The following is a 21,151-nucleotide window of genomic DNA, read 5'->3' as shown; positions in this document are numbered from 1 at the left end:
ACACACAAATATATATATATATATATATATACATATACATTTTATATAAAACATATACATTTTATATAAAACAATCTATTCTAGTCCCAAATTTCTGTTTTGCTGTTTCTGAGTTTGTCTAGCTGAAATGAGTTGACAATGCTTGGTGCATGTGTAAAAAGAAAAGGAAAAAAAGAATGAAATCTAATTCTTCCTCTCACAGTTTCTCTTCCTGAGAGTTAAATCGTGCAATATAGAATGTACAGTAATGTATTACCTGGTCATAGAACTCCACTAATGAGCTTCCTATTACATAGAACCAGTTCTGACAGCTGGGATTGCCGATTTAGAATCACCAAAAAGGTTTTTGGCCCATAATTCTTGTTATATTCTATATATGCTGGTGGGAATGTGAGAATCTTTCTGGTATGACCACTTTCATAAGAGATATTTGGGATAACTACATTTGCTGAAGTAATGAAAATGAATTTAGATCTTAAGTTTCTTTAAATTACTCTTCCTTCTGTTAATACTGTCCTGATATTTTTGTCCTGAGAAAGCTCCATAGTCTACGTAAAACAAACACAACCAACCTAGTAAACAAAAACACAACTGCTTTTCATGTGTTCTTACTTCTAGACAGAATATTATGCCACTAGTAAACTGTTTTTTTAGACAAAGAATGTCAAATCAGAAACTAATTTAGATGACTGATAGATAATATTTCACAAAAAGAACACACTTAAAAGATAAATGCAAAGTCCTAAAACACACATGCAATACACTTAATTTGGATCTCTGTTTGGAATAAGAGGAATTTGTTCTTATTAAATAATACCTAATGCATTCTTAAACATACACACATCAAAATTAAATGTCTTCAAAGAATCTGAAATCCACCTTGAAACTATAAACTTGATTTAAAAAAAAAAAAAAAAAGTTGAACTTATTATTTGTGTGTGTGTGTGTGTGCACTAAAATCACAAATTTTGCCAAACATAATAAACTACAAATATTCTGAAACACTGATAGAAATAACTAGAAATATACCGTGAAGGTTTTAGTTAACAAAAATATATATATATACATTCAGACTAAACAAAGCAAGTAAAAGGAGTAGCAAATCATAGAGAGAGAGAAAAAGAGAGGAGATGGTCCAGAACTGGAATGGTGTTACCAAAAATCCACTCCATTTCATGCAATTTATCTGGTAAGCTTGCACAAAGGCCTTTGGCCTGTATCCGACCCATCTAATTTTAAGAATTTTAATGAGAGCCTTATTAAGAAGTGCCACAAACCTTATGAATAACATTCTTCACAGCTACCTACAAAGTGCCCCTCTCTCTACATAAAGAAAGAACAATATTTTTTCTAATTCAATAAATCAGTACCTAAAATTAGTTAGGATCAACCCAGAAAACCTTCCTCAATTTTTAAAGGAAAAAAAGAAAAAAAAAAAACCAAACATTTAGATACTCTTGATAGATAGGTCTTCGCCTTCTGTATAAATTTATACTTCCCCATTCTAAGTATTAAATACTAAATGGAAACACTCCCTCCCCCCGTTAGCACTCACTAACCTCTTTAGATGCATTCCTGTCCAATGTTTATCACGTAGCATAGCAAACACTGGTGAAGATTTATTATCATCAAGTTCAAATTGGTACCTGCCAGGCATTGAGAAATTCTTGCTGCTAGTTAGTAATCGTTTTTATTACAGTACTTTGTCCTGCCAAAAAGGAAAACATCAATATGCTATTCATTATCATACAAATGCTTTTTTATCTTGGTAATTCTCATTTAAAATAACCCAAAATTGAATTTCAAGTTCACTTTTACTGGTCCAAGCAATTTGAGCATTTCAGAGCTTTATGTATGCAGTAGCACAGCTACATATATATATTTGAATATCTTTCTCTCATTAGACTTTCTGGAACAGCACTAAGTTTCATTTAATATTTTCTAATTAAAGGACTGTCAGTACTGCTTAGCCAAAAATGCTGGTCCAGCTGGTTGACTGCCATCCACACTGAATCCCAGTATAGTACTATCTGCTTTTAAACAGCTTTTAAGCCAGTACTTGAGAACATCTGCACAAACTCAGACTCTTTCAGCCCATTGGTGCTTAAACATATTTTAGTTGTTCCAAAAATAATGCCTCGTATTTCTTTCCGTGGATACTGTAACAGATACAAGGAACCCAATATTGCTATTTAACATAGCACATTCTCAACTACAATACTATTTTTCAGTTAGTCAACTCACACAGATGAATAAGCTGATTAAGCTGCTGCTCTTTTCATGGTCAAACAGCTGTGCATGGGTGTCTGGAGTGGGGCTTGTCTTTCACATCATTGTCTCCACTACTGAAACACACCACTTAGTACCTCGCTGTGCACACATCCACTGTTTGGTTTCCATAAGAGTGTCTCAACCTACTTACCTCTAAGCCTATTTCGTAAACAATTTATGAGTAGAATTTTAAAAGAAATCAAAACTTATGGGTAATGGAATTGATACAGTTCTATCTGCTTATGGAAGTATTTCCCCATGTCTTATTTAAAGTTTTTAAACACTCATAGCATTGCCTTGGTTAACAGAAATGATGCATGTTGTTTTAAACAAGCCTCTGTTGTTTTTTTTTGTTTGTTTGTTTTTGTTTTTTGTAAGCTATGCTAATATATTTGATTTCTAAGTAAATATACTCTATCTTTGTATCATGATTTTAGAAGTATTTCAGTGAGAGATAACTTCTAAGTAATATCTATTTGCTATTTGATTTTATAGATTAGTATTCAGGGATATTCAGTTTGCACTATCATAGATTCCTGTTTCATTAATCTGCTGCTTCTCCCCTCCAGACATTGTTTACTGGAACATATATTTAACAATATTTTTGTGAGTGCTGCCTCTTTTGGCAGGCTTTTACTTATGGTGTATGGCAAAGAGGAAAAGGGAAAAGCTCTCTGGTCATTCTCATGGCACTATAGACTTGGTCCAACAACTCCAAAAAATCAATTTGTGTAAATGGAGCAATTGACTTTTAAAACAGAACATTATTTGTTTTAGATCCAGCATTAAGAAATCAAAACTGACTACTATTTCACAGTAGGTATTAGCACAACACAGCACAATAGCATTAAGGTTTTTTCCCCATCTTTTTTGAGAAATCAAGTAGAAAAATCTTAAGATTATTATCTCACTCCACTTCAATAATCTAGTCAAAAGTAAAGGCAGAAGCAAATACATCCTGTACCTCGCTACATGACATCTAATTGAGGAGTAGCTTACATAGGTGCAATACCTATAATTTTAAGGAAACAACAGTAAAAGCTATTTCTCTGACCCTGCCTTCATAACAGTAACCAAAAAAAGATACTAGGTGTGAGAATGTGCTATCCTACTCTCCTATTCAAAGAAGAAAGAGTTTTATGCCGTCCTTTTCAAGAAGGCTTGAGATTTGGTCATCAAAGGCAGCAGCAAATTATGCTAACAGCCTGTTATTTGAGAATACTTTTACTCTGCTGGTTTGTCAACACTGCTTCAGCTTAAAAAGCATTACTGCTGTTTCTTGCCAGCACACATCCTTATCTTTACCTGAAAATATCACTGACCACAAAATGGGAGAATGTTGTGACCTTCACTTAATGTTATACACAGATTCACAATTTCACAACTGTATACTTTTTAATTCAACACCTCAAGAACATATCTTTCAGAAGAGCAATGTTACTGAGTTAACACAGGTAGCAGACATTTTATTACCCGCTCTGGTCTCATTTTATTGTGGTTTCTCTTCATTAATTGCAAAAACAACAGAAACAGTTCTGCACCATAGAAACTCACTAAACCTCCCACAGAGCATTATGATTTTATGTCATTTTGACATTATGGCAGTTACACATTTTTCTGTAATAAAATGTGAATGAATTTGGCACTCAAGGGCAAAGAAAAACTACTACTGAGTAATTCTAGATCAGAATAGAGACAGAATAAGAAGGCTGAAGCCAATAACTCTTACGTGCACCTTGACAAAGATAGTTTATGAAACAAAAAGAACAAGCCTACTGGATATTTCTTAGTACAAATATTCAAGACAGTTAAATGGAGGAATACCAAAATGTAAGCAATTTCAAAATTCAACTTTAAAAGATGCACTTCTTCAAAAAAGTCTATTTAAAGTTATACCTGTAATGAAAAGAAATGCGTCATGTTCTTGCAACTCAATTAGAATACCTTTATGAGGTTACAGCCAGGAAGAAAAAAAAAAAAAAAGAAAAGGAAAAAAAAGAAGCAGCTCATTATTAACCTCTAGATCCATTTCAGTTGAGGCCTATTCAGAGTACATAAAAGCCTTCTTGATAAAGATAACTGAGTATTAAATGGATTCTTACAACGTATGGCAAGATTTAAAATGAGTTTCTGTTTCTTTGACATTGAAAGATATCTATGCTGCTATAGTTCTTTACAATAGAGCTTAGACCTCACCCTAATTGTCTGTTTTATGACCCGGAGGGCTCAGCACTGTTGTCTACAACAGTTCTACGAATCATTTCTCATCAGCACAAAGAGCTTGTGTTTCCCACCAATATTTATTACTAAATTTTAGGACACAGAACAAGGTAACAAGGTTGCCTAGAGACTTAACACAAAGATATTTATGATACACACCAACTACCTAAACTATAAACATGCTGTAGCAATTACAGAGATTAATACAATGGGAAAGGCATTACAACAAAGGTGCAATGATGAAAGGACTAGGACAATAGAGAGGCACTATAAAGGAAGGGAAGAACATTGCTCACTCATTTCAGAAGATTCAGGTTCACAGGGGAAAAAATCACTAAGGAGGGAACTCCAAAAAGAAACCCTTCCCCAGGGGCAGTCAGCCCCTAAAATGAGCTGTAAGAGAGGTGCAGCCAGGCTCCACCCCTTCCAGTCACACACCTGAATTGTCTTCACCTGTGCTCCCAGGGCTGACCGGGTCCATTCCCCAGGTGCTCAGTCAGGCCATGACTCAACAGTTCCTATGTACTTATACATTCTAATGCAGACTTTAGTTCTGGAGTATACTTCCTGCCTTGCTTCAGTACAGTCCAAAATGTTGCATCTCATACTTCATCAGATTGCAAACAGCTTTCAGAGGATCTGAAAACTCTCAGATTATAACAAGTTCAGTGATAGTTCATACCATCTTACTATTTGCTTAAGACATTAACAAACTTTCATTTAAGGGTGAATCGTGGCCAAAGTAATAATGATCAAGCAAGAGCGATCCTTCTCCAGAATCTACAGATATTCAGAAGACTGTGTTTGAGCTCCACAATTCCACTTTTGAGAAAGAGATTAATGAAAGATAACAAGTACTGTGGATGCTAAGATTGTGGAAATTATTCATGTTTACATGCAAATCTGAATCAATAAGGTGTTTTTGTGTGTGTGTGTTTTTTGTTTTTGTTTTTGTTTTTTTAAATTTTGTTTTGTTTTGTTTTTTACAAAATCAATCATAAAATTGTTAAAGGTGAAATTGTGATATAAATAAAATGGGTTTTTATTGTTCATAATACATAGCAGAAGGTAGTATTGCTCAGTTCCTGTAGGGTTGACCTAGACAGACTGGAGAGTTTAGCAGCAAGGAACCTGATGAGATTTAACAAAACCAAGTTGAAGAGTCTCATACCTAGGCAGGAATAACTGCATGCACCAGTACAGGTTAGGGAATAACCTGCTGGAGAGGGGCTCTGGAGAAGGACCTTGGGGTCATGATGGACAACAGATTGGCCACGAGCCAGACGTGTGTCTTTGTGGCTAATAAGGCCAATGGTATGCTAGGCTGCATTAAAAAGAGCATGACAAGCAGGTCAAGGGAGGTACCTTCCTCCTCTAGTCTATACTGGTGAGACCACATTTAGAACACTGCGTCCAATTCTTGGATCTACAGTTCAAAATAGACTGGGATCAACTAGAAAGCATCCAGTGGAGAGCCACAAAGATGATTAAGGGCTTGGAGCATTTTCCATATGAAGAAAACTGAGTAACCTGGGTCTGTTCAGCCTGGAGAAAAGAATGAGAGGGGATCTGATTAATGTTTATAAATATCCAAAGGAAGATAGGAGGCAAATAGATGAGCTGATGATCTTTTTGGTGTTTTGTAGTGATAAGACAAGGAGCAATGGCCTGAAACTTCAACACAGAAAATTCCATATTAACTTGCAGAAGAACCTATTTATGATAAAGACAATGGGGCATTGGAACAGAGGGCTTGTGGAGTCTTTGCCTATGGAAATATTCAAGACCCATCCAGACACCAACCTGTGCAACTTATTGTAGGGTATCTGCTTTAGCAGATGTTCTTCATCTGACTTGTTCAGATACCTTTAATTATTTCTGTAACATAACTGCCTTAGCTATTAGGCTAATAGCGATTCTGGAATAGGATTCTACAAATCTTTTCCTATTTCTTACTTCTAGGTCTGAAAATGATGGCTCTGGCTTACTGGTTTGGGCATTCTTCCATGAGGAAGGGCACCTAAGTATTTCATCTTGTCTCTAGAATATCATTAAATATGTTGAAACAACTGGAACAGATTATGCAAGTAATAGATCCAATATTCAAGGTGTAACCAGAAGTGGGAAATTTCAGTTTGATAAAAAGTAATGAAACGTAACTGTTGTACACAGCATTACAGGCATTCAAGCTCTACAGTCATTATATGGCATCAGAGACCTTAGCAACTCCAATTCATCACAAATTTAAATTATCATTATGCAAAGTCATCTTTTAAATCGAAACGTCATTAATAAGAAAGATTTTAAATCACCTTTGTCCTTTTAAATTCTGTGAAAGGAATCTAATACCAGGCATTTCCACCTCTTTTTTATAATATTTATTATTCCTTATATATTTAAAATAAGGAACCACTATATGATTGTCATAAAATATTAATCACTTTCTTTTTCCCTGTTGAATAGATCTTTTGTTTGCTGATTATAATTGTACAATTAATCCAATAAAATTTGCTGACCTTTTTCTTTTCCAAAAGAAGAATCAACAGACTTTTCTAAGGAACTCTCAAAAATATGAATTTAGACACAATGTTGTTGTGTTTTTTTTGTTTTTTTTTTAACCTCTTAATTAGTATTTTTCTTCTCTTATGCCATCCTTCTCAGAAAAAATGTTATACCTTGAGAAGAATACAGACATGCAAATTTAAAGAGGGAATTCTTGATGTAAGTGATATTTTCTTAAAAATATAATTTCTCTGTTTTCTTGCTCTGTTGCAAACAAGCTATGCATCTTTGATGGAACTGCCACTGGATTAAAAGTCTGAGCCTGTTCTTCTTTGGTTTGCTACAGTGAGGGCACCAATGGTGAGAAGCAAGGATCATATATTTTGCTCATATATTGTTTCATGAGGTCTCAAATGCCCTGTTTCTTTTGGATAGAAAGTTGTTACCTTTCCTCAGTTAAGCAGTTACAAGTAATGGTGTGAAACCCTTTATCTACAGGGAATTCTAAAGAGCTGTACAACCATTTAAGCCTTTATAATTAAGTTTTTATGTCAGTTGTTTTTTTTCCCCAGTTTAAAGAATGTGAAATGGAATCTGACAAAGGTTTTTTTTGTTTGTTTTTGTTTTTGTTTTTTTCTTTTTTAAGACACAAGCTTAAAAACTTTAATAATTAATTTCTAAAATGTATATGTAACTAACACATCTATTTACTTTTATCTGAAAAATACTGTGCAAATTAGAGATGGTTACAATTCCACAGATAGGGCTATTCACCGCTGTCCAGACTAAGCTCCCCCTAAGGTGGCTGTGACTCATGTGGCACTCATGGAATCTAGTTGAGATATTATTAATTAAAAGTATTTCAACAAGAGGGAACATGCTGATAGCTTTTATTGTTCGGGCAGGAGGAGAAATATACTGCTGAGGTAGAGCAAGATGATCTGTTTTGCTCAATATATAGTTTAACTTGCATGGTAACACATAACTACTTCAGCAAAACCTTCATTCTGGCTCTAGAAGAACTGAACTAGAAGAGTGAAATATAAAATATAAGCTGGAATTTTACAGTCCTGCTTAACCCACTCTCTCTACATCAATAGGTAGGACTAGTCACAGACATGGAAAACACATTACTAGCAATATGATGAATCAGGACTCTTTTATACATTTGTATGTAAATATAATTCAGTGAGAACTGTGAAATGGTTTTATATGTCTATGGCAATAACAGAACCACGTTACTTACTGAGGTGTAATTCCTTCTTTGTCAAAAGCTGCTATGCCTTATTTCTTTTTTTTTCACCCATCATTATCATGCTGTCATTACTTCGCATATAAAATGCCCTGTGATAAATTGAATTTAAATCTTTTCAGCTAGATAAGATTAGACATTTCAGATAATTATCCAATTATCTAAATAATTTAATAGGATTAGTGCATATGTTTTCAGCACACATAATCTTTAATACAAAATGCAAAATGGTTAGTACAATATTGGAAAATTCCAATTCTGTAATCCAGTTCCAGCTAACAGGATATATTTGTCTCTTGTTCTGCCAAGCATTTTTTGCTTGCAAGTTTGGTCACCTATTGTGTGAGTAGCATATGGACACATTCCATTAGTTGGTACAGAATAGCATTTAAAACCTAAAATGTTAATAATCATATTGTTAGAAAAAAACATGACATGTCTATGTATGCAAACATGTCTAGTTAACGTCTCTTTTTCTCCAAATTTCATCCAAAAACTCTTGTCAACTTTAACCTGATTTATCATCACTTTTCCTCTTTTTACATTTTACCACATTAATTTCTTCATCAAGAGAGATTTCCTCTCTATTCTCTTGTTTTTATTATTATACACTCTCTGTCAATTCCAGCTGCTCAGAAAGCTTTTCAGTGCTTATCCCATATTGAGTCAGCAGGAAGCAGAAAAAAAAACCTGAAGGGAGAAATTGTCATCAGGATTCTAGGATGTAGGCAAATTTTGGCTATCAAAATGGGTGCTTACGAAAAGCAATGTATTTACCAAAGGGCTTATCAATGAATCTGCAACAATGAGAAAATGGCATAGAAATAAGCTGCAAAGTAATCAAAATGAAGTGTGCTATGTTCTCCATACCAGCTTAAATAGCCTAAATAACTGTTTACTAGGGAGAATGAAGGCTGTTTAAGAGCTTGTAGAAATGGTTGTATTTGTTATACTCATTGAAAATGAGTATGAAATTAAGTTTTACATTTATGTGTATTTATTTAAAATGGAGAATTTATGTAAACACAATCTTTGTCTTTTAAACAGCAAAATAAAAAACTAAAAACACTGATTACATAGAATCATAGGATCACCAGGGTTGGGGAAGGCCTCTACAGTCATGCAGTCCATCCATCCCATCACCAATATTTCACATTAAACCATGTCCCTCAGTACAACATTTAAATGTTTCCTGAACATCTCCAGGGATGGTGGCTCCACCACCTCCCTTGGCAGCCCATGTTTCATTTTGTTCTGTCTTTAGTCTTGTAATTTATATGCTGAGCTTACCTTTTCATTTCTTATGTTCCAAAGAAAAATATTCAAAGAAATATTCAGTCCTTCCTTTGTTCCTCAGTCTACAATTAATCAGTTTTCTCAAAAAAGTGAACTTGGAGTATCCACAGCTTTACCTGATGAATGTGTCACTCTTACATTGAATTTTTCAGCATTTCATCAGTGAGGTTGTAGAATATATCTCCAAAGCCTGAATTAGTAATATTTAATTATAAATGTTATGGAAGGAATTTATGTGGATGGCAAAACAGCAACAAAGAACAAATCTATATTATAGGTAGAGCTACTGCTTTCAACTATTTTTCAGTTGCTAAGCACTGCCATTTTAAAATTCTTCCTTCTTTCCTATGTATCTTTATCAGACAGTGGCTGTTAGAGTTCAGATTATTTTCTTTTCACAAAAATAACTTGGATTTATTAATTTGTGCTTAAATGTAATTAAATAGAAATTATTGTTCTCCATTCAGCTCCTTCAGCTCTGGTAGAGCCATGGGAACAATTCAACTTCCCACATCAAAAAAATGAAGATGACTTTTTTCATGGAATGCATTAGTATACCCATAATTTGAAAGAAAAACTTGTATTTGTTGCAAAAGTGACCTTTATATCAATGACATGACTTTTCCTCTACAAATCTACTAGAAATTGCCAAATGGGAGGCCTTTGGGAAACAGTAATTCAAGGAGATCTGCAGAAACATTTTTTAGGCAAGTACATCCCAAATAAATGTCAAATTTAACAAAACGTAAAAGATTCTGAGGAGTGCTTTCCCTGCAGCACTTGCCACTTGTAGATACAATCGGACTGAGTACTAAGCTGAGAGCTACTCTGTCCTGCACAACCACTGACTCTCCATCTCTCAGTCCCATCCTGAGAGGAAAATTAAGCTGCCTCATACAAATATCAGGAGAACAAAACCAGATTTAAAGGCATCTGTCAGAAAGTCTGAAAGTAAAATCGAAATTTGACAAGAGACAGAAAAAAACCAAACAAAAAAAAAACAAAAACAACCAACCAACCAACCAAACAAACAAAAAAAAAACGGGGGGGGGGGGGGGGGGGAGGTTAGAAAAGAAAGACACAAGATACTACCTATGGATAACATGGTAGGGAGATAAATAGGGAACAGAATAGCAATCACAGTACAGAGGGAGGGATAATCATAAATGAGAGCTTGAGAGAGAAAAGCAGGAAGGATACTAATCAATTGGAGTAATGAAGGAATAAGAGATAGAGAGATTGGCACTCACTGGGCAGAATCTGGGGCTGAGAAATGACTGGGTAATGACTTAATGGAGAAAAAAAAAAAAAAAGTGATGAGATAAATACATGTTAGTTGCTTAATTTTAAGTGATTTTTAACTTGCATCTAATTCATAGATACAACACCGTCAAGTCCAAGCAGGTGGCGATGCTTCATGCTGTATTTTAATCTTAATGTAAGTACTTGGGGTTTATGACAAATAATTTTAATACTTGCTGTTCTGTACTTCAGGTGCGTTTTTAGACTTCTGAAACTAGGCCTGGCTAAATCATGATCCTTCATGATTGTAACTTTTCAATATGAAACGGGTTCTCCATTTGACTACAAAAACATGAAGGAAAAGCTGATGTAGCAATAAAAAGCATACTGAATAAAATAATACATGCCATAAGAAATGTCAGTTTTAAGAAAACATACTGTTTTTTTGCTAGTGTTAATTTGATAATTCACTGAATTTATAGCTCCTCTAGCAGAAATGTTGAGCATCAGAAGTTCAGTTCAAAAGCATTAAACTGGGGAAGATATGCGTATATTTTTTTTCACACATCCCTTTTGCTTATGCAGTAGGATTTCTTTCATGTCAGGAGCCCGAAGCAGAAAATGTTGTGACAGTGAGATGACAGAAATCAAATGAATGCATGCATTAGCAGAACACCATGGACTTATGGAAATGCAATTATTCTGTTACATTAAAACTTTTTAGAATGAAACATATTTGATAACCATCATGTGCATTAAAAATTGAATTACTTTGATACGTGAGAAAGTAATTTCATCCCCAAGGAGTTTAGTTTATATGACAGAGGCATACATCCAAGCCAGAGCATAACAGTCCCTTCTTCTTCAAGTATGCAGAGATATAACAGAAAATGGGGGGAATTTGGCATTTTTCTGGATTGTTCTTTATATTGAACTTAAAGAAATGAACAATCTGATGCATTGACATTTCAGTGGAAGGGCACTGCATGTTGAATAATTTTCTCCCCCTAAATCAACAAATACTCCTTTTCTTCCAAGTAGAACTCAACGTGTTTACTTATGCCTCAATTCTGTCCTAGGTTGAGTTATTCTTGGAGCCTTTCAAAAAATATTTCAAGTCCTTTAAGGTAATCTAGGAAACTGATACATTCTTCAAGCACCAGGTAAGTTTTGTTACTTCCAAGTGAAGAAGGAACAGCGGACTCAAGCTGGCCTGAAACTGATAAATTAGCTGTCACCTAATAAAACTCCCTAGTTCCAAACATATCTGACACTGACGCTTTGCAGGTCTGCTCATACGACCTGCAGGAGTAGATTGCACTGTGACAGGCTAACAATGAAGTGCTATGCCAGCACTGCTGAAATAATTTTCCATCATCTCACAATATGCAGAACAGATTTTGTAGAAGTAAAATAGCTCAAGACCTTCTGTCAGATTTGGTAGATTTTCTCCCCTAGCCTGGTTTAGAAAACTGGGATCTGAATACACATTCAATATACATGGACTATACAGCTAGTATTAACAACTGCAGTGTTAGCCTTGGTGGAAAGGCAAGAAGTGGAGAGTCCCTGACTCTTCCAAAGAACCTGGCAATGAAGGACAACCACTGTCATACTTCTTTCCTCAATTAAAAATGTTTAAACTTTTTTATTTTCCAGAAGTCTGAATTCAACAATCTACAACTTCTGAATGCCTTAATAATTTGAAAAATTATCTGAATCTATGGAGATTTCCTTTTACCAGCCTATTTACTACCTACATCTTTATTTATAACAGAGATGTGCACAGGAATTAAGCCAAAAAAGCCATATAAAAATATTAAGTTTTATATTTAAATTTCATATGAGTAGTTAATTTATACAGAATTATACTTTGCTAAAAGCAGGTTACTGGCTCTTAAGTCTTTGACTTTGAAAATAACAGAATTCAATGTCAACTTACCCTACAGTATGAACACTCAATATAATCTATAATGTATTATAATTCCATGAAAATTATTTTATGGCAGTTCCAGCTTCCTAGCTGGATAACGATTCATTTTAACCATCCATAATTCAGTCAGATTACATTTTGTTTTATATACTTTAATGGATGCTTTCTTCTGGTTATTTTACAAATTATATATGCAAATGATGTATTAAATAATTGATGAAGTACCTTGTTTTGCTTGTAGCTACAAGTGATGCTTTTCTTCACAAACATACTTAGGCAGTAGCTCTCTTCACAGCAAGATTTTTTTGCAGAGTATTTTAAAAGATATTTAAACTCCTGTGGTGATGAAGGCTTACTTAGAAAGACCAAGTATAATTTATTAAACTGATTTATGAAGTGATTTATACAATCTAGTAAAATAGCACTGCAGAATTTCCTTGCATAGGGATACTCCTCCAAAGAGTCTAAGTTCTTTGCCACTTGGGCAACTCTGCATTATTTTATTTAATGACAGAATGAAATGTATCCATGTAATTATCATTCCTGTTTTAATAAAGCTTTGTAAGACTGCTAGAGGATAACACAGTAGTGCTGAAGTCAAATTTTATCCTATAATATTTAGTAAAAAGAAAAATGGGATCATTATGTGCTTCTTACATATGCAACAAATGGTGTAATGGAATATTATGGGCTATTTATTTGCAATCATGTACACCTATATAACAGACATTTTTAACCTTAAAAATTTCAGGATCTCTCCCTTTATCTAATGTATACAACTGCCAGTGTTTTATGTATTACTTCCCTCTTTCTTTACTTTTAACTGAACATTCATCTTAGCATTCCTGTAAAGAGGCCTTTTGAAACAAAATGGGATATCTGCACACATTAGGCTCACAAGATCTTAATTTTTAAGACTCATGTTTCCTAACCTTGTAATTAATACATCAATAGTTATTTTTTTCCTCATTTGCAGAGAAAAATGTTCTCCTTTTCAACTCGTAGGATTTGAAGGTGTGTAAAAATAGCTTTAATGATTGAAAGGGTTGAAGAGTTCAGAATACTTTGCAGGTATTTAGGAAGTTTCAGTCTGTGCGTTCACAAATATTAACATTTTCAGGATGCACAATCTAATACACTGTATATGCAGAGAGCAACTTCTTTTGGCAACACCAAGAATGTCACACAGAACTCCTATAGAAACAAATGGGAATGAGACACCTCCATATTAATAATAAGGCTTCACTGTCTTCTGGTTTAGGATCCTTCTAAGGAATCTTACTCTCAAGCTTATTTTTTAGAAAACCTTTTCTTGGTGTCTCAGTTTTCTTCACAACAGAGGTGGTGTATCTGCCACCAGATAAAGATACTGTACAGATGGATGTGCAGGAACAGTCAGAAAATAACTACTGATGAATCCTGCAACTTTTTGCCATTATGCTGCAGTGTTTAATACAGAATCCGGAAAACTGTAGTTTTTAAAGGAAAGTGCTATTTACAGAAAGAAAATGGCATTTAGAAAAGGGTAAGAAACACATTTCAAAATTTCTTTATGAAAGACTCATAGAAGATAATACTATAGAGTAAAACACTAGTTTACTTCCCTCCAAAATGGTTAGGTAAAGTAACACTCTTGATACACTTTCCTTTTCTCATTCTTGTTTCATATTTCAGAAGTATGACAAACTGATCAGCCAAGTGTCAGAAATGGCTAAGCAACTCCTCCTTCCACCACATCAAGGACTTGTTCAGAAAACTTACAAACACTACTGCATGCCCCAGAATGGAAAGCATGCCTGAAAGCTGCCAACATTTCGATAATTGCTTTACTTATTTTAGCTGAAAGTGAGACCCATCAAGGATATTTATTTAAGGTTTATTTCTCCAGCACTTTAAAGTTAGCTCTTGACTGACAGTGTATGTGCCTAAGGAATTTTCAGCTGATGAAATCTACATGCTATCAGGATCTTTTTTAACAAAAAAAAACCCTTCAAATATTTCTGTATTTTATCTTTGCCTATAGCTTTTTCAAAATATCGTTTCATGTAATATTTGGAACAATTTCAGTGAAAAACAGATTGTATACAGAGAACTCTTGATCAGACAACATCCAAAGCACTGGATTTTGATATACAAAATCTACAGCCACTTGTATAGTTTATTATGCATCTTGTTTATTATCAGGCCTCAAACCACCAATGTGATATTTCTTATGATATGGATAAAGCATTACATGATGTGTTTGATTGCTGTTCCTCCTCTCTATAAAGCTTCTTCAAAGTGACATCCTGAAAGTCCATTCATGTGCTCTTAATTAATATAGTCCACATAGTTCCAAATACAGTGAACTTATATTCAGTTGCTAAATTGAAAACCACATGCCCAGAACAGTTACTTCCTCCTGTGAGAAATCAGAAAAATAGTTTTCTGGTTTTAGCTAATTGTTACCAACACAATTTATCATATTAAGAACTGGAATGCAGATCTTAAAAAGTGGCAAAAATTAATCTCTCTTTTTCTTTTCAATAAGGTACAATATCTACATCCACTAATCTTCTGTCTCAATGGAGAGCTAAACTTATTTTTGATTCTCATTTACTCTAAACAGAGCAGTTCATAGGACCACACATTTAGCCAAAAGTTCCTCTCTCTTTTCACAGTACTTGAGTATAAAAGATTACAGTAAGTCTAAACTTCAATAGAATAGCAGTATAACTTTAGAAAGTGACCTTGCTTTTGTTTGTGGGGTTGGGTTTCTTTGAAGAATGTTTTTTATAAATTGGAGACTAAATCTCCTCCACAAATCTACAACTTGTGGCCATTTCCTCAGGTCCTGTTTTTTGCCTGGGAGAAGAGGCCAAGCCCCTGTTCATCACAACCTCCCTTCAGGAAGTTGTAAAGCACAATGAGGTCTCCACTGAGCCTCCTGTTTTCCAGACTAAACAATCCCAGCACCCTCAGACATTCCTCATAAGTCCTGTGCTCCCTTCATCAGTTTTGTTGCCCTTCTCTGGCCTTGAAGTCTTTCCTGTTAGAGAAGCCCAAAACTGAACACAATACTCAAAGTGGGGCCTCACCAGAGCTGAGTACAGGGGGATGATTACCTCTCTGCTCCTGATGGCCACACTATTTCCAATGAAGGCCAGGATAGCACTGGACTTCTTGGCCACCTGGGCAAACTGTTGGCTCATGTTCAGCTGAGCATCAACCAACACCCTCAGGCCCCTTTCTTCTTCACAGTCATCCTGCCACTCATCCCCAAGCCTATAGTGCTGCATGGAGTTATTATGGCCAAAGTGCAGGACCCAGCACTTGGCCTTATGGAACCTCATCCCATTCACCTCAGCCCAGCAATCCAGCCTATCGAGATCTCTCTGAAGAGCCTCCCTACCCTCAGGCAGATTGACACCACCTCCCAACTTGGTGTCATCTGCAAACTTACTGAGGGTATGCTCAATCCCATTGCTTTATGAAGGCTCTTCTTTCTGCATACACAGGCTGCCCCTGTACAATCCTTCTATTGTAATGCTAGTGCTCAGTAGTCTAGAGGTAATAAATAACCTCTGACAGAGTTGGTGGACAGGAATATTGCCATGAAAACATATTGGCACAAGAGATAACATCACATTTATATTTTTCATTCAATCGGTTACAATATCAGCTATAGTAAGAGTAGCTTTAAGAAAAGTCTGCAATCATTATGGGGATAGCCTGCAGGGTTATTCTGTGTTAGAATATAAATGAGTGACATCAGCAAGATGGATCAAGTATTTCCTCAGAGAATATTATCCATATATATAAGAATGATAAGTAAGGAAACAAAAGTGAGTAGGCTAAGACTACAACTAAACCGATCAATGATAAACCAGATGGAAAATAATTTGCTTCCTCTACACAGATTCATAAACTAAAACTCTCTCATTGCTCCTCTTGAGAGGTCAGCTTAGATGACTAAAGAAATGGGATTTGGTCAGTGTTTGTGACAGCCTAATTACAAATGAGGAACAAGTGTGAGAAAGAATCTATCAAAGCTGCTCATTTACTTTTTAGGGCATTTACTTTTTTGCAGTTTACTGTTCCAGAAATCTGCCAAATGTACATAAGCCCCCAGTAGGCCAGTTCATATTGGGTGAGCTGGGACAATATTTTACTTCAAATATCTTTCCAATTTCTTTGCACAAATTAATCATTATTCAAATACATCTGCCTCAATGCTTGATGTGTTTCCTTAAGGGGTACTGAAATAAAAAAGAAGCAACAAAGCAAAACCATTTTCTTTCCCTAGGGAAGGACACATAATGTAACACTTTCTGCCAAAGAACCTGTATCCCAAGGCCATGCTTTGCTACTTGACTTTCAAAAGAGGTGACAGAAGAGCTGAAATAAAGCATCCAGAAATTTGGGCAAGTTTGGGATGGAAGGTGTTAGATGCTTTCCGCTTATATCTATACAGGGAATGTTAAAAATATTAAAATATTAAAATGCGGAGATGGGTAGTTTTTAATTTACTTTTCTAGAAATCTGCTAATTAGAATCAAAAGGAAATATTGATTGCTAATTAGGAATTCATAATTGAATTCATAATTGAATTCCTAATTACTTTTTCTTTCTACGTGATTTTTAACAAGAAAAATAGTTAAATACCAAGGGCATGAATTACATAGAGCACAAATATATCTGAATTCAACTCTTTGTATTTTAACTAATCATTTATGTTTGTTTCATGTACATGAAACTATAGTAAATTGAGATTCATGTAGAAAAGTCAGCTGTGATATAAAGCTTCACAAATCAAAACACAAATAAATAAAAACAAAGAACATTATATTTGAAGTCAATAGCAAAATGCCTTATAACATTTTTTCCACAGTTTCACTTCCACTTTCTATAATTAAATAGTGTCTGACAGCATGTATTCTGAGAGTGTAAGTAGAGATCTTGCAGCTCCTGGAAATAACTTATAAATAATGAAATCATCACTTAGACACAAACACCAAAGAGAAATAACAACTTTTTTTCTGCTACAACTTGCACAGATAGTTCCTTTGTAATGCCACATCATCAATGTGCAATATTTAAAGCAGAAAAATATCATTCCTCTTTTGTTCCAGAGAGCATACCATTATACTCATTTTGCATTAAACTATATACTGCAAAGCACAGATACCAAATTGTATCCCCAAGACATTACCCTTCAAGACACTCATTCTCTCTGTACTTGCAGAATAGCATGCAATGAGGCAAATATTGCCTGGGTTTCACTCCATTGAGTTCAGTGTTATTACAAAAAGAATTAACTTATTTGAATATGTGTTAGTCATTGTACAAGCACTCTTAATTAGTTGTGGGTGCTTACCCTCCAGCTTTTTTTAGGCAAAGGGACTCTCTGCTTTCAAAAATATAACAAATATATCTTTTTTTCTCTTGTTTCAAGACTGTCCTGATTAAAGGAGAAATAGCTCTCAAGACTTGTCAGATTGCCAGTCATTCAGGGAAAATACAACATATACGATAATAAATAAATAAATAAATAAGCTTACAGTCTTATTGATTATTTCTTATTTTTATCCTCACCCTACATATGGGGAAAATGGTTCAGAATTGTACTAAACAGACAACATTCTAGAGTGCATTAAGCATACAGTGAAGGGAAGGTGATGCTGTGATTTCCAACCCCTTGAGAAGCTGGGAACTGCAGCAGTTCTTAAACTCTGCAGTGCTGCAGAGTTAGTTAAATAGTTAGTTAAATACCAAGGCCATGAATGTTGATTTCATGGCCCCACTGTACTGAACTGACAAAGTCAGTATGGCACTGTTCTTCCCAGACTGATCATTTGTCTTCTGAATCTCCAAATTCTAAATATCCCAAAACATAAAAAGGATTTCTTTATTACATTTTGTTAATGTTTTTTTTTTTTGTTTTGTTTGTTTTTTGGTTTTTGTTTTGTTTTGTTTTTAGGCATTGCCACTTGATATTCTGCATTCTACATCTTTGTATTAACAGCAGAGTTCTAAATTCAATGACATTTGATAACAAAATGACCATTTTATGAACCACCGCTTCTCAATATTTCTCTTACTGAATATTCTTTATAGCTCTAAAATATATATATTCAGACACTGAAGATAACGGTATAAACAACTTACAGACAGAATTTTTGTGATTACTGTCTTTGTTGGGCAACATCTTGACTCCTCTCGATTTCAGTTCGATCGCTTTTTTCACTGAGAAAACAAGCAAAGAGAAAGAAAATAATTTATTATTAAACCTTGTAGGAAGGAAATGCCGCAGCCAAATCAGATACTGCAACAACAAAAATGCAATGTCTAAATAAAACAGACTGAAATATCTGTACTGTCTTTGATAATTCAGATGCACTTTTACAAAAATATAAATACTAAATATATTTTTGAACATTTTGTTGTTAAGAGACATTATCAGGTTTTAGAATATTTTGCATTTGAACGTCCTTAGGATCAAGGAGAAGAAAAATCTGTCCTACTGACATGTACGAATTTTCATTGTTTGCCACTGCATATTGGCATATCAGAAACATTTTGAATTTGCTTATTTGGAATGTACAGTACATTATATGAGATATCCAAAGACCACTAGCTTTAAGTATGATAGTCAAACACTTGCATCTGATTCATTCTTCAGCAGTAACCATATTTTTAATTCTCTCTCCTGAAATGATTGAGGTTACAGTATGGCTCAACCAAACACTTCTGAATGTACAGGAAGATCTGAACTGAATTAGAAAAAGAGCTCTCAGAGAGTCAAGTTTTGAGAGAAAGGACAGATGCAGTAGAGTTTTTCACTGTTTAGACAGTCTGAATGGATGATAAACTCCCCAGTTTTCCCTAAGAGGTTGTTAGGACAGGATAGGAAGGATCAGAAGTAGAGGAGGAGGAAGAGAAGAAATCTGTGCAGCCATGTGCCAAGGAAAAGTGTGAGGTCGAATCTGAATTAAAATGCTAGGGGAAGAGAGTAAAAGTGGAGGACACGTTCACAGAAAAATCATTAGTTCTGAGGCAATTGAAAATAAAATCAGATACATAGAAGAAAAAAAACACATGCACCAACCCTGGAAAACTCAAAGCAAAACAGACAGTGACTGATTTACAATGTGTATAAGAATGCTAAAGATAACATCACAATGCACATCTGTCAGTTACAAAAACAAACAAACAAACAAACAAACAAGTAGTTCTTTCCCAATTCATATTAGGTAACTTCTTTGAGAGCAGGCAGTGGTTTATAATCTTAGAATTCACACATTTATCCCAGGTACAAACATAAACAAAACAAACATTAAAAAAAAAAAAAAGGGATTTGTACTTTGTGCCGTACAGATACAAAATAAACATTAAAACTAATACAAGAAATTACATTATATGTTTTTTGTCTATGTATGGGACAAAATTTATGTTTGCTACAGAATGTATTGATCTCTGTGTAAATATTTCTGGAACGTGAAGTAATGTCTTCATATATCACATCAGAAGAGTGACTCATTTGTGGGGTTTTTTCTCTTTGTTTTCATTTGTTGGGTTTTTTTTTGTTTTGTTTTGTTTTGTTTTGTTTTGTTTTCTGTAATGCATTTTGGCAGCTTTTACAACCTCAGAGTGAAGTAGGCTTTTCTTAAGCCCTGAAATTGGGCAAGCAATTCAGAACAAACTTTCTGTGCAATGTACATCACAAGATGTTACACTGTGCAGAAATTTCCACATCTAATCCTGAAAAAACAGATGCTGAACTAATGAAAAATGATAGAAATACAACTGCAGCAACATGGGATGAAATGGATATGGTAGAAACACACTCTTGTTTTAAGACATATTATACTGAGATATTAATGCACGTAGTAAAGCTGATATGCACAAAAGCTTCTTGAAGTCTAAACCTCTCATGTATCTTTTTCTTTCTCGAATTTACTAGGATTATTTTCTAGAATTCAGATGCTAAAATTTCCCTCAGGACCTACTTTATGTTCCATTCTCTTAGGCTGCATAACCAGTCTCTTAAATTTTTTCATGTTTAGCTTTTCAACAGAATAGCTGGGAGCTTGTCTGGAGTTATGGTCACATTTTATTATAACCTGTCTCATGAAAAAGAACTATTCTTTGAGCATTCAAAATCCAAATTGCTTAAGTCCATGTATGAATAGTAAAGCCACTGACTCATTAGACAGCAGAAAGAGAAAAAGCACCCTATTCTTCCTTTTCTCTTTGTTCTGTGACCCTACTTTAGGATGAAAGGGGCAACAATCACTCCATTTCTCATGGAAGTTCAGTCTTGATTTAGACAAACTTGAAATATGCTTCCCAGGAATGGGGATAAATGATATCCATTGGTTTTAGTTTGAAATACAGTGGACAGCTGGCTAAATTGAAACAAGAGGGGTTCTGACTTGATATAAGGAAGCTTTTTC

General features: G+C 34.6%; 1 protein-coding gene across 1 annotated transcript in view; it reads right to left on the bottom strand.

Annotated features, from left to right (window-relative positions):
* The window catches only part of CSMD1 (CUB and Sushi multiple domains 1), an 883,217-nt gene that overhangs the window by 251,556 nt on the left and 610,510 nt on the right, over positions 1-21,151 (bottom strand). The window contains exon 7 of the mRNA XM_015859302.2: positions 18,864-18,941. Within this exon, the coding sequence (XP_015714788.1) occupies positions 18,864-18,941 (78 nt within the window). The remainder of the gene's footprint in view (positions 1-18,863; positions 18,942-21,151) is intronic.

This window comes from Coturnix japonica, chromosome 3 (genome assembly GCF_001577835.2).
Source record: "Coturnix japonica isolate 7356 chromosome 3, Coturnix japonica 2.1, whole genome shotgun sequence".
NCBI lineage: Eukaryota > Metazoa > Chordata > Aves > Galliformes > Phasianidae > Coturnix > Coturnix japonica.
This window is presented reverse-complemented; position numbering and strand designations above follow the sequence as displayed.